Source organism: Toxotes jaculatrix, chromosome 9 (genome assembly GCF_017976425.1).
Source record: "Toxotes jaculatrix isolate fToxJac2 chromosome 9, fToxJac2.pri, whole genome shotgun sequence".
In the NCBI taxonomy this organism is placed as follows: domain Eukaryota; kingdom Metazoa; phylum Chordata; class Actinopteri; family Toxotidae; genus Toxotes; species Toxotes jaculatrix.
In genome coordinates, this window is record NC_054402.1 from 18862104 (window position 1) to 18876572 (window position 14469).

Genomic DNA, 14469 nt, shown 5'->3' on the forward strand with positions numbered 1-14469 from the left:
TTGACTTGACATAATCACACATTATGGATGAATGGTTTGAAGCTTCACTCTTAAATAAACAGTTTGGAATCCAGGATAAACACTTAAGTCCCAGCAGCTCAGCCCCCACAGGTACACCTCTCAAATAAACCTGATATTATGTTGCTAGTTAATGCTAGACATCAATATAATAAAAACACACATTAGACGACAAAGTATGGCAATTAACAACATGCATATGCAAACACATACACACCTGTAACACACAGAAATTAATAATAGGCGCAAAGTGAGCTCAGAGAGTTGGTTGTTTGTATAAGATCCATAAATCTTAATGGGATCAGTGCTAACAGAGCGTAAGTGTGGATTAAATGAGAAAGAGGGTTCAAACTGTAGTTTCATGACCACCGTTTCATATGAAAACAATGGATGGAGCTCATCCAACAAAATCCTTCAGCCTTTTATTTGCGCTACTGTCTATGTGTAGTTAACAGATCAATAGAGTTCAGTCAGGCATTAAATTTCAAAGACAGAGAGGAAAATAATAATCATTATATAATCTATTTTTTGCTGTTGGCACCTGTACTACAGGTATCCACTATACCTATTCATGATTAAAGTTTCACTTGTGTTTTTCCAATAAAAAGGGCAACATTGAGAGAGACATAAGATGAGAAAAAAACTAAATGGTCCAGATACACTTACAATGCGGTCTGGAGGAGGTGTACTTCGAATGAAACACTTGATTTGTCCTTTTTCTCCATGTAAAGCTTGCTGAGTCTGTGTGCTGGATATAGTAGGTGGCCCTGGAAGAGAAAAATCATAAAAAAAAGTTTGAAGATGAGTCATAGAAATTGAAACATGAATAATTAAATTCAGTTTGAGGTCATATGACAATTCTACTCAATCAAGTTCTTGTGGTACATTATGTTCTAATCGCTCCCCTGTTCTAAGCAGTAACACCTGAAGTGGCTCCTGGGGAAAACTGTATTGCTTTGTGGTATGAACATGCCTCATTCCTTGGTACAATCTAGCCAAGGACACGCCAGGACCGAACGAAGGGCATGAGTGGGGCCCAGACCTCATTTTCCATCAAGAAATTGTTGATTTATGGCTGGTTTGATTTCTCCCACTGAGATAAACGTCGCTGGAGAGTAATACAGCAGTTCTTTGGAGTGTAATCAGGACTACACAGATGGAAAGAGAAAAATGCCATTGTGGGGAGATAACACACTTGTCGTACTGTTTCACCTCAATCAATTTGCTTGCCGCAGATTGGACCCCTGGACCAATAGGTCAGCAAATAACTACACATCAAGCCCTGGCTCTCTATAAATAAACAATCCGAAAGGCAGAGCATCACTATGTTTTATTTTATATTATATTTTTATGGAGTTTTGTCCGACATACATTGTTCATGTTGAACATATAAACAAACCTGTTATATAATTCTAAAATATGTATAATTCAGGTTTCTCTGAAAAAAACCAAGTTTGGATTAAATGGAAAGACTCCATTAGAATTAGAAACTGCGGTCAGAGAGAGTTCAATAGGAGCAGGTATGGACTTCGAGCCAGCATGTGTTAAACCTTGGTCAGGCTACAAGATCTCGTCTGACAAGGGCAGCTCAGCCTAAACGACTGGTCTGCCTGCCATCTGGTCTGGAGGCTGCTCACACCAGGTGACAGCACTAATATGAAGACAAGATGTCACACATGACCCAGTTCTGTCTTTTAAGTCTATTTTCCCTTTGGCCCTGAGGATCTCACTGTAAGTAAAATTACAGAAAAGTAAAGTAGGCTACAGACGCTATGGTTGGCATTAATTTTATATTTTAATAGACACAATCACAGAACAAGAATAAACACTGGAGGAGGATTTTTGTATGGGATCCAAGCACATCTTTGTAATATTTTATTTGCAGTCATTCCAAATGAATTTGTACAGCAGGTTACCAAGATGGAAGAAGGCAGCTGATAATCTTTGGTGATGATTTAAACTAAATGAGACTCTATGCAAGTAGCAATTCCTCAGTTTAACTTACTTTTCTGTTTCACTTTTTTTTCTTTTTTCCCGGACTTTGTCATCTGAATTTTTTTTTTCTCAGCTCAATTATCTGTTCCTACCATCTCTGTGACTTCTCAAATGTGGACCGCCTGACCAGACCCAACCCTGACACAATCAATCACGTCAAAAAAACAAAACAAAAAAGAATGCGGGCTTCAATCGGCAACCTTGAGTTTGTTCACATTACAGGATCACCACATTCTGAATGATTTTGTTATTCTTTGGGCAAACGTGGATATAATTCAATTTAAAAAATACACGTACATAATCTCTCCATGCTCCGCTCTCATCCACTTATATTTCATTAAATTTAAAAGCTGGGTTTCAACAGAGATGCTCCCACAAAAATAACAGCAGGAAAGGTTCCCACTTTATCCTTATTGTACTTGAAAAAAAAAATGTCTTTAAAAAACTGTTAAAATCAAACATTAGGCGCGTCTCTTAAGACTGTGGGTTTGAGGGGGTGGCAAGTGAGGCAGCTTCTTGATTAGTGAGACAACTCGCTTCCCCGCCAACTTCCCTCAAACTCCCGCTCTCTGCCATCTCTCTGACGATACATAATTGCAGTTTATTACCTGTCTCTTATTAAAATGAATTAGCATTTTAATGAGACTTTGCCAGATGGCGTCTTGGTATGCTACTGGAGGATGCTGGAAGGCTGCTACTACTGCAGAATGAATTCTGCAGACAATTTAAGAAAAATGTATTGAAAGCTGTTCTCCCTCTTTCACTGGTTTGCCAACATGGAGTTACAGTATTAGTACAGCATGTATGTACTACAGTCAATATGAGGACTTTTGTGCATATGATGTGTATGTATCAACTTGTGATTAGGAGATGAAACGTGAGTATGTGGTTGGTATGAGCTCCTACTGTCAACATACAACAAGATCAATTGCTTGCAGGCTGCAAAAGGCCAATGGTAGTGGCTGGGGAGGATCTATTTTATGGATCAGAGCTGCAAATGAGGAATATAATTAAATAGCTTTATCTCACTGGCTCAGCCTCGGTTGAAAGTATGTGTGCGTGTGCGTGTGCTTGTGTGTGTATAAGTACGTGTTTGCCACTTCCACAATGTGATCAGAGCACAAACACATTGGAGGTGGGTGGCACTACAACATCAATGTTTAGCAGCAGGGGAGGTAATCAAAATGTTGGGTGCAATGTTTCACTCATTCATTTGAGGAGGTGTTAACTCTGAAGTGGACATTGCAGTCTGATTACACAATATCGGTGTGGGTGTCAAAAGGCTAGGGCTTACATTTCCTTTCTAAACTGAGGCATCCGCTTTGAACAAAAGCTTGACATTTCCCTGCTACCTCAACGCAGCTCTTTTGATTTCTCAGTTTTCTTTGTGTGATAAAAGAGAGCACAAAACAGCTACAGGGCAACCGAAACAGAAGAAAAATGCCTTGTACGGTCACTGGTGGCCACATTTTGCCCTGGGAGAAATCCATTTTGCAGAGATCCTGTCTATATGTTGTAGCTGCCAACAACCAGTCGGCTCTTGGTGTGAATATGTTAACAATTTTGTTAAACTAAATATACCAACTTCAGTATTTGATGTATATGTAGATGTAAATACACAGCCACATTTCACAAATAGTAGATACATTAGAGTACTGCTTCCAAGGAGATTTTGAATAGTAAATTCTTATATTACACAGTCGTAATGTGTCAATACATAAGAGTAAAGAGTAATCAGATACAATTTGGTTAATGAGACTGTTGTTGTTAAGTTGACTGTTCTCTGTGTTGCTTGTCTATAGTGTTACTGTAAGACAGTGGGGGGAGAATCATTACTGCTTATATTAGGCTAATCTTCCTGGTATTTTATTTCAGCTGTACTATATCAGATTAACAGTAGCGAGTCCGACTGGATGAGGAGCTGTAATCATGAATAATTTTATCTTCATCCCTAATTGGCCAACGGAGGAAGCCATTATGTTCAGCTTCTGTAGAAACACGCACTTTACTACCCTGAAGACTCTGACAGCTTCACCTCATTTGCCTGCTTTGGCTCAATCTATCTTTACAACAGGGACCAGACACTATTTTCTCCCTCTCTCTTTTTCCTCCACGGAGTGTGATCCATGCTGTCTTCACTTCATACTGTAAAATAACATTTACATTAATTACTCAGTATACAGATGCCACGGCCCAGAAACACTAATGATTTTATTTTTCAGATTTTTTTATTTTCAGATTTCAATGTGTCAGTGTTAAATATAAGGTTCAATCCCACTATTCAGTTCACGAGTAAATTCTCGCTTTTTTAATTAATCTTTGTTTAAATTATTTCTGTGATATGAGTTTTTAATTATTCGACCTGACGAAGTTCCAAGTTGGCATGTAACTCATTGATTGTTATCAGTGGGAGCAGACTTTTAATGTGCTAGCTATTTATTTCTAGACTTCCTTTCCACTTCACTGGATGTACCAAGGAAGATTTTTTTCAGCCATCTTGCCCTCCCTGGACACATGAAAGGCACCTTGGAGCTGTGGATCTAACGGCTGTTGTTGTCCAGCAATCAAATGAGCCTGTAAACTTAAACTTCTGAACGAACTGTCCTGGCAGAGATCCTTGCTGCACATCTAGCTTTTTTTAAATGGTGAGGGAAATATATTAAAGACATTTTTTACTCATAATAAATTAGTATTTGAGCTGAGTAGAGACAGTGCATGTGACAGGTACACATAATGGGAAAAGTGAGTTCAAAGTCTCCCAGAAAGTCTTGCAGATCATATCTCACTATGCTTAAATTTGGCTGGTCAGATAAAATGTGCTGCACCTTAAGTGCAGTTTTCTCCTTCATTAATTTGTGCTTTTCTTTCTGATGTCGTGTCATTGCCAGTTTAAAGAAGGCTGGAATGCTAATTAACTATGTACATAAAGGCTGTTGAAAAAGAGGAGCAGAAGGAAAAAAAGATCTATAACAACCAAGTGCTGTGGGATATTGGGGGATCCTCCAGCCCTCCCTCTTCATTACTGTGGAAATGGGCTTTCTCTCCCCAGGCTGCTCAAGTACTGTATGTGTGTCATTTTACATATTGCTTGGCCCAATGACTCACACATATTCCCAAACACAAACGGCTTTACAGATCTACTCACACACATGGATATTAATTAATATGTATTGCATGAATATATGGTCCTTAAGCATATACAAGCCAAATCCTTTCAAGCATGTCAGATAACTTCACTCAATTCCAACTTCTGCAGGACTGTGGAAAAAGCCATGCATATATTTTGTATGCTATATAAATAATCACACGCATGGAAGTGCACAGCCTCACCCCCCTTTCATACATGTAGCCACTTGACGGATATGACGCATATGAAATGCTGAGAAGCTTTCCATTCTGAAAATGTTTGACTAGAGTAAGCAATATGTATCCATTAGTGACTTAAACACAAACTGCCTCCCCTGCTAGCTGTTTGATTATAATTAAATTACATTCTTCCCCAGGGAAAGCAGGAATCCTCATGTCTATGTGGTATGCCACAGTGGGAGCCAGTGACACACAACGGCAGAGAGGAGAGAGACAGAGGAATGACAAATTATAAACACATGTAATTTAAATGATGGCATGAAGGAATCGGGGGATAACTGCAGGGAAAACAAACAGCAAAGAAACATTCAAATATGCAGCAGACACCGTCGCATCATGAATTATATGCACAGCATTGCCTGAGAAGTTACTGTATTATTGTTGTCCTCCTGAAAAGCTCACTCACCCCTTATGTTGGTTATTCATTGTCAGAATCGATTGGATCACCACTGACTGTCAGTGATGTTGAGCTTATGGGCTGATAAGAGGTAAAGAGTGCACACATTCATCTGCAGTTGAGACAGTGGCATGGGATAATCCGCGAACCTCAGGAGAGAGCGCCCTCCCCCTCACGCACCACTTCAGCCGCAGTGTTTGCACTTTCACAAGTTTGACATTCTGATTCGCCTCAAGGACCAAGTAAGAAATGACTCAGGATTCCTCATGTGGTTTGGAAAAAAAGAGATGAATTTCAATTATTCAGAAGGGTAAAAAGAAAGGAGGCTTTTGAATGTCAAATACCAATTCAGACAGGGAGGTGCAAGATGCAACAGAAGAGGGGAAGAATATAAACAAATAAAAAGACTACAAGTCATCCAGAACGTGCCTGAATGAAGTCTGCAGAGACTAAATAAACATGCCATTTCAGCTTTGTTGTGTGTTCCCCGCATGCTCAGAGTTGTAGTGTAGTGTTATAATCTTTATTAAAACAATCCATCTTCTTTCTCTCATGACATCATTTTTGAAAACAACACAATCTCCATAGTTACATGAGCAGAAAAGAGATGCATCAAACAAAAACTGGTACACTGGATTTTATGTGCTCTGTTTTCATATTAAGACTGCAGAAAGGATGCCAGCATAGGTTGCTATCAACAGAATGGGAGACAATGGAATTAGTCATGATTTCTGCCTTGTTTTCAACTGAATTCCTAGCTGAGAAGGAAGAAGCTCACTGCAGTTCATAGAAAGTCATGGTTCTGATCTTGTGCTGGAGGGAATACTGGTATCCCATTCTCTCTGATATGCAAAGCTAATGTCTGGATTTTGAAAAGAAAATCTTTACACACACTGTTTGCCACTTGATGTACCCTCATCCGCAAATCAGCACCAGTGTTGCTTACAGGCAAACTCTTTTGTTAGCTTTCAAAATGTACAATGATACACTGTCAGCATTTTAACTCAGCATCATCTTTCTAGCATCTTAAAGCCCCTCTCTGTTTTCTGTGTTTTTGTTTTGGCTCAGGTTTCATTCAGATGGACATGGGGAAAATAAGAGACCTGTAAATCCCACAACTAAGAACCTCTGCCACACCAAAGCATGCCTGCTGAATATCAAGCACTGATAATGAAGTCATTTGTTTGAGAGTTGCCAGGTCTCCCACCAAGGCTGGTATTCATTATTCAGTCAGTGCCTCAGAAAAGGCAGCTTCCCTGTGACTCATGCAGAATATAATTAGCATTGAAGTACATTTCACCTGTTTATGAAATGTGTGACCATATCTTGAAAAGACTATCTAAAAGACTAAGTCTATATTTATTGCTTTTCATATTTAAAGGCTTCACAATGATGACTGTTGATGAAACAGCTTTGTTTTACACATTACCTTTGTCAAGAAAATTAATTAACATGGGCACAATATGTGCCACATCCTGGTGCTTTGTGTGTGTGTGTATGTGTGATGGCTTTTGTTTTGTTACTGTGTCTGCCTGGTAAAATGAACCGTGTCTCCAAGAAGCTGCTTTATGAAAAAAAAAAAAAAAAAAAGACTACAGGTGAGAAATAAAGCAGCATATTCTGTTGGAGGTTTTCTAGAAGACAGGCTTTTGTAAACCACAGAGGAAGCAGAATACTGACTCCTGTGACAAATTGCTTTCTTCTTGCTGCCATTGACCCCAGACCTCAGGATTCACACTTGTATGTGTATGCATTTGACAACTTTGTGGGGGTGCGTCTGGGCCTGTTTGTGTGAAAGTCATATCAATAATACAACTTACCATTGACAGTGAGAGAAACCTCCTTCTCCCCTGCTCCTACACGTGGGACCACGGCGCGGCAAACGTATTTCCCAGCATCCTCCTGTCTCACAGATTTCAGTGTCAGGAGGTTCTCGTTGCTGAGAACCTGCGGCAAAAAAAGTCAAATATCACCAAACGCAATGACAGCAAAGGCACCTTTGCATTTGAGATAGCAACAAGGCAGCGCTATGGGGGAAAAAAAAGCAAGGCAGCACATGGACCATTTAATACCTTAAAGGGCACCTCTCCTCAATTATTAAAATCCAATTTAGGGTCTGAGCTCAGTGGAGTAAAGGGGCTGGCTTTGGCCTTTGATGTTGACAAAAGGAAAGGAGGAATGAGTCTGAATTTGTGGATCAAATCAACAGATCTCATGAGAGAAAAGGGCCGCCAAGAGGGACTGGGACTGTAATGGCCTCACAGTCTTAGGTTTAATGGACATTTCAAAACACATGCCTGTAACATAAAAGAACTATCCAAAGTGCTGTAGGGCAGGGAGGAGTTGGAATCACAGGCAGTCTCTAAAACAAGCCTTATTGGAAAAAAGCAGCTTTGAATCTATTGTGTGCCACAGTATGTGACTGTATATTCATATACCCACCACTCCGGATCCCCTCTTCATCCACACTATGGTAAGAGAAGGATTTCCTGTCCAAGCACAGTTGAACACAGCATCAGATCCAAGGTCCACTTGCAAGGACTGAGGCTCCGCAGCCATGCGAGGGCCAACTGTTGAAATAAACATCATTAACTGTCTATGACTCATCCATAATTAAGCATCAGCTGTGGTGGCAGCCGCTTTTGAAGCTCAGCATCAAAATGTAAAAAAAATAAATAAAAAGAAGAAAGTGAAAAATCCTTAATCATGCATTACCACGATGCTGCCATTACTGAAAGGCATGCAGTATTGCTTAAGGAGCCACTCACAGTAAACATCAACATTGCGGCTGATGTTGGTGCTGCCGAGAGGGTTGGTAACCTCGCAGGAAACAGGTTCTGTAAAGAAGGAGTGGTCCACAATAACCTCATACGTGTCTCCAGAGACCTCCTTGATTATACTTCCTCCTTTGGCCCACCTGGTGTGAGGATTAGAAGGCAGAGAATGGAGAGAGAGGAAGAAATGGAAAAATGAAGGAAAAGGGGAAAAAGGCATTAAGACAGGTTTTCACACCTCCTTATGTCAATAGCTTTCTTTTGTGTGAATAAATCATCATTCTGGGGCAGGTTTTCTGTGCTGGCTTCAGCATATTTTTGTGGCAGCCTTCCATGCTGTGACAAGCTCCCCGGCGACTCGGAGCAGACAGCACGTTCCTCATTACGCCAGGCAGAGAGTGCAGCACAGGGTGCCAGCTAAGAAAAACAAATCACAGAATGACAAATGGGTAGCTCCTCCACCTTTGAAGACGTTGGTTGACACATACTGTATTACACACAACAGCTGACGTTAATAAATTGACACGGGATCACATAAAGAACATCTGTTTGTGTTTGTGAATGATAGCTTCTGTGACGGGGATACAGACACTCTCCAAGTGTTTAGGTGATACTTTTATGATGTCACGGGCGGTGGCGTCTCGCTCTGCGTGGTGTGGATGGCTCTCCGCTGTTTCAAAAGACAAGGCCCATTTATAAAAGTGAAGCGAAGGCATCTGTGGATGTCTTAGGTCTCTTTGGAAAATTTAGACGGTGCTGTGGGACGTACGATGCATTGTGCATCTAAACGCTGCCATCCTCCACAATAGAGACGTGGCTGCATGCTGATGTGGCGACTGAAAACAATGACAACAGAACCGGTGCCTGTCTCCATTTTACATTCCTGCCAGGACTGAGAGCAGTTTTCACGGGATAGGGAACTCATTTGTTTTCCATGACTAAGCTGGCCCCATGCTTGACTGAAATGCTATCATTTAAATGAGAACAGATTACCTCGTTCAATCAGTAAGTGAAGTGAAGCAGAATTCTAATTGGGCTTCATGGGATTTTTTTTTTTGCTTTTTCTTCCAGCAGTAGATCTTTTCAGAGTTGTGTTCTTGTGTGACAAGGACACAGCTGAGAGCTCCACAACACCTGTGTTTCCAAAAGTGTTTAAATTAGGGCAGACGGGTGTTTTTGGCCTGTCTGCCCTTTCACATAACTGATCCAGTAGTAGCACTACTTGTACAGTGTTTGTGTGAGTACAAACAGATGGATTCTCCCCTGAATAGCTTGGCGAGATAATATACTATTATCACACTTCTACAAAGTCTAATTCTTTGAGCAGCAGTAGAATAACCTCAAAATATTAGCAGAAGGAACAGAAACTCATGCGGATGCTTCATACTAAAAGATTAAAAATGTGAAAACCATTATGTTAATGATGATGACTGTTGATGTTCATCGCAGTGTGTCCCTGAATATGAATACGCTTATGAATGTTTCCGCTGCTGTTTATGTGACGATGATGATGATAAAGACGATGATGACGACAACGATATTAATTACGCTGTGGTAATCATGGAAAAGGCAATAATAACGATGATTAGGACCATGACAACAATGATAACGACGATGAGGATGAGGATGAGAATGATGGCAACAATAAAGATGATGATGATAATGAGGATGATATGAATTAGACTGGTTATGAATCTCAAAGTTCATTCTTGAAAAAAAAAAGCTTCATTTAGTAGCTGCTCTGGAGCTTTCAATGACATTACAAGAAGTCAAAAGTAAATAAAAGAAATTTGAACATCGAAATTTCAGTGATAATTGGGCAAACTCAGTCTGTTGATGAAGCTGGTGATGGTTTTGATTATCAACACCATCATGAGGATGACAATAATGATGCTGATACGGCTTATGACAACTGCATGAATATCAATCTGTCACTTATTTCAATCTAGACTTTTCCAGCTCATACTGTAGGAGTTGTAACAGGGTGAGCACAGATGTTCGGGCAGCCGGCTACTCCCGAGTGGTGGTTGCCACTGCCAGGTTTGGGAGCCCTTGACAGTGTTAGAGGGAGCAGAGACAGAATGCCGTCGTCCGCAGGGAGCATGGGAGCTCTGTTGGTGTGCTGGGTCTTGTCCAAGACTCATGTCTAAACATAGCTGGCCCAGGGTAACACAAACACCTGCATTCCCTTTGGGAGGTTAGGAGGGCCAGCGCAAGCTTACTCAATAGCTGACTCACTTTACACTGCTGTATCCTATTCAGGGATTTGATTCAGACAAAGGGTGTGAATCCTGTAAGCGTGAGTGTCTCTGCGTGTGAGTGTCTATGTGCACGGTGTGTGTTTTTGCGTGTGCACGGGTGTGTAAGCTAACACTGTATAGATAAACAGGTCTGCCGTTAATGGAAGCAGAGGATGAAGGAGACGTGGAAGAGGGGGAGAGTTTTGTATTTGCTGAATGTGATTAAGGCAATAAAACAGTAACAATTAAATTAGACAGGTATCTGTGCCATCAGCATCAACACCCACAGTAAATCAAGCCCTACAGTTATTATCAGCATGGTTAAGCACAGCACAGCGCGGTTCCATTCTCCCTCACATGCACACTGAAAGTGATGACTACTGAATTCTCAGTGGAATATAAAATAAATATCCAGGTTTAATAATAGCATGCAGTAGTTTGTGACATGGACCTAAATTAGAGGGGTTTTTTTTATGATCTCCCAACAAGGAAATCATTAAGTAGAAGTAAGCTCTATATGCATGTGCATGTAAGTATATCCATCTGACAACAAAACCACGTCATGTTTAACCTCAAAAGTTAGGGATGGAACCCCAAAAAGCAGAGAGAAACTTTAAAAAGTAAAGGGTATGCAGAAGACTTTTTTTTCTGACTTCTCGGATCCATAGAATTTTTCTAAACTTTTCATGATCATGCCAAACTCTTTGGGGTTATTACAGACTTTTAGAGTTTAGTCACAACTTTTCAGGGTAATTTTCAACTTGCATTGATTTCTGTGTTTGCAGGAATGGTGCACATTAATCTACAATTTTGCAATTATCCTGTGAATTACTGAACCAGTTACATTTCAGGTGTTGCGCATATGGTACACCTTTTTTTTTTTAAAAAAGGAACATTATAAAGTAACAGTACATTCTTTCACACATTTTTAACTGTGTTTGGCTGCAACTACATAGGCATAAAGTATTACGCTAAGGAATAGTAGTCATACCCAAAAACAGATAGTGGCATCGAGCAGATTGTATCAATTACGCTACCTTCAAGGTTTGTAGAGAAGGAAGGTATGGCAATTGTAGTGTCAGTCAAAAGCAAACAAACAATTCAGCAGTAGCAACAATAACACTGAGAATATAAGTGTGGGGTGGATTGGGATGTTGTTTGCTGCAATGCCATGAAAAGGAGGGGGGTTTTGTTGTCGCTCTGTGCATGGTTGTATGTGCAGACGAGGGACCTGATTTGCTTTGTTTGTTATTCTTTCTCTTCTCTCTGGTGGGTTCTTGTTTGGATCTGAGAAACCCCTCTGTGTCTTCATCAGAGGGTGGTTGAGTGATTGTGATGTATGCCAGTTAGCCCTCCTACCATTATAAACAGTAATGAAGATGTTCCGACCCACTCGTCTTTCCCTCTGTGTGAGTGTGTTGATTCCCTGAGCGACTGAAACACATGCCCATTACTCTTACTTCATTCACACTTTCAGCACCGCTTTCATCTTCTCTTCCAGCCCCCGCCTCCACACCAAGTCCTCTCTGATCCCCTGACTACTACTTCATTCCCTCTTTACTCCCCCTTGAGCTATGTTCTGGCAAAGGCTCAGGTATCTGTAGAAATATATCTTATTTCCATTTTCATGTTTAAAGTCTGATTTATTGAGCCAGTATGGCAATCACAATGGGTTGTAGGTAGCAGAAAGCAACATGGTTTTGACTAGTCCCCCCCCCACCCCCCCATTCTGGGACAGTGTCTCAAGTGTCCATTGAATTGGAGGATGGCAAAGAGGCGCAGTGCACATTGGGAATGGATGACTCTCTTGGGGATGGAAAAGAGGCCATCCGTCTAAGAAGTACTCTGTCCTTGTGCCGTATCTGATCTGGGGTAGACAGAGTGTATTAGCACTGAATAATGGCCCCACACTGCTTGACCAGCTTCCTGCTCTCCTCTGTGATATTGCTCTCCAGAGGGGGAATTTGTGGGGGGCTCTCCCTAGTCGAAGCCTCTCAGGCAAGCATTATGGGGCCCAAAAAATCCCCTGTCTACCATGCCCTGAACTCCAATGGTGCATGGGAGTTCTGACTCGCCTGTATAAATTGCAGATAAATCTAAATGGGAGACTATGAAACAGGAGAACTAAGAGAGTATAACCTTGAAGTTTCAAAAGTTATTAGTCTGTCCGGGTATTATTCAGTCCTACAGTTGACTGTATGAATGACAGAAAGCCAGACAGCAGGGAGACAGCGGGGAAGAAAGAGAAAGAAAGGAAGAAATACATGATACAGTGGGAAAGTGGTGGTTTTAGGCTCCTTTAGCTTCAACCTCCAACCTTTTTTTCATTCTGTAGTTTTCATACTAAAAGAAAAAAGTCATCTCAACTGCCATTGCATCTTAGCTCTTGATACCCTGGGGAGAAGTCTGATTCTAGCATTGATCCAGTCTCATAACAATAGAGGTGAAATCCCTCTGCAGGCGCAATAGACGTCCTGTCTCTGCTGTGAACCCACACAATCAAATACAAACCTTGTTTTCCACAATATCACTGCCCTCCCTCCTCCTTTTCTTTTTCAAAAGGGCAGAATCCATCAAAAAGGCAACATCTCTGTTTTGCCACCTGTGAGTGTGTTGTACATCCATTTTATTTCCCAGTACCATTACAAGATTCAGAGCCGGCCAATTCCCTTTGTTATCGATTTCATTCAATTTATTTTTTGCCCAGTTTTTAAAACCTCCCACACAGAAAACCATCTCTTGACAAATCACTTCAGTATTACACTTCTGGAAGGCCATGCAAGATTTTATGACAATAATTACTGTCCATTTCCTTGTTTCATCACAATTACAGATATAGAAGAAGAATTACTAACAAGAGCAATTGAGAATGAGTCCATCAATAAGGATTAATAAATATGGGAAATGGGTGAGAGGACAGCAGCGTCATGAATTTTTGAAGAACAGTAGTGCTTTAGGGTAAGAAAGATTGCTGCACTGGTGGAAGGCTCCTTTTTTTTTTTTTAAGCTATGCATTTGTTTAATTTGCTGCCATTGTTTTTGCTCTAACTTGATTTGATATGTGTCAGATTATATTTTATTTACAACAGTATTTTCAGTGGATTTGTGTTGCTGAACATGTTTGGCAGCATACCCTTTGGTTTTTAATGGAAAAAGAAAATGAGACTGCTTTGTGTATTTCCTTGAACAATAATACATATTTTGCGTTTTATTTATTTGAACACCACCCAGAATCCCTTGGAATTATATTCTCATTGGCTGATTCATAAGGTACAACCTATATTCAAGGCCAAAGGAAGTAGAAAGCCCTTTTTGTAGCAAAGGGGAGAGTTAGGGTGTTGAGGCTGGGGTGGTAGGTTCACATGTGGCAGATCTGTCTTTTATGCAGGAAACCACAGGGTCTGTCACAAGCCATCATCATTTGATTTCATTGTCCAGTTAACATAATCCAGGATTTTTGCAGATTTTAACATCCTGTGTGGCAATAGGGTTGTTGAATACCCGCATATAGAAGGGCTATAGGGTTAGCTGTAGCATGAACATGGCGTATATGTCTGACAACTGCACTGACACACACATAGAGCACACATACACAGCCACCTAAACATACACTCATGCACTGCTATGAAAGAAGCCTTCAGAAAGCACTTAAATCCATTGACATTTTCTATATTTTTGC

The 14469-nt window shown here is 40.6% G+C and overlaps 1 protein-coding gene across 1 annotated transcript in view; it reads right to left on the reverse strand.

The window, feature by feature from the left end:
* Window positions 1-14469, reverse strand: part of kirrel3b (kirre like nephrin family adhesion molecule 3b) — a 152467-nt gene that overhangs the window by 9784 nt on the left and 128214 nt on the right. Inside the window, 4 exon segments of the mRNA XM_041046591.1 lie at window positions 685-785; window positions 7597-7723; window positions 8219-8346; window positions 8545-8693. Coding sequence (XP_040902525.1) covers window positions 685-785; window positions 7597-7723; window positions 8219-8346; window positions 8545-8693 — 505 coding nt within the window.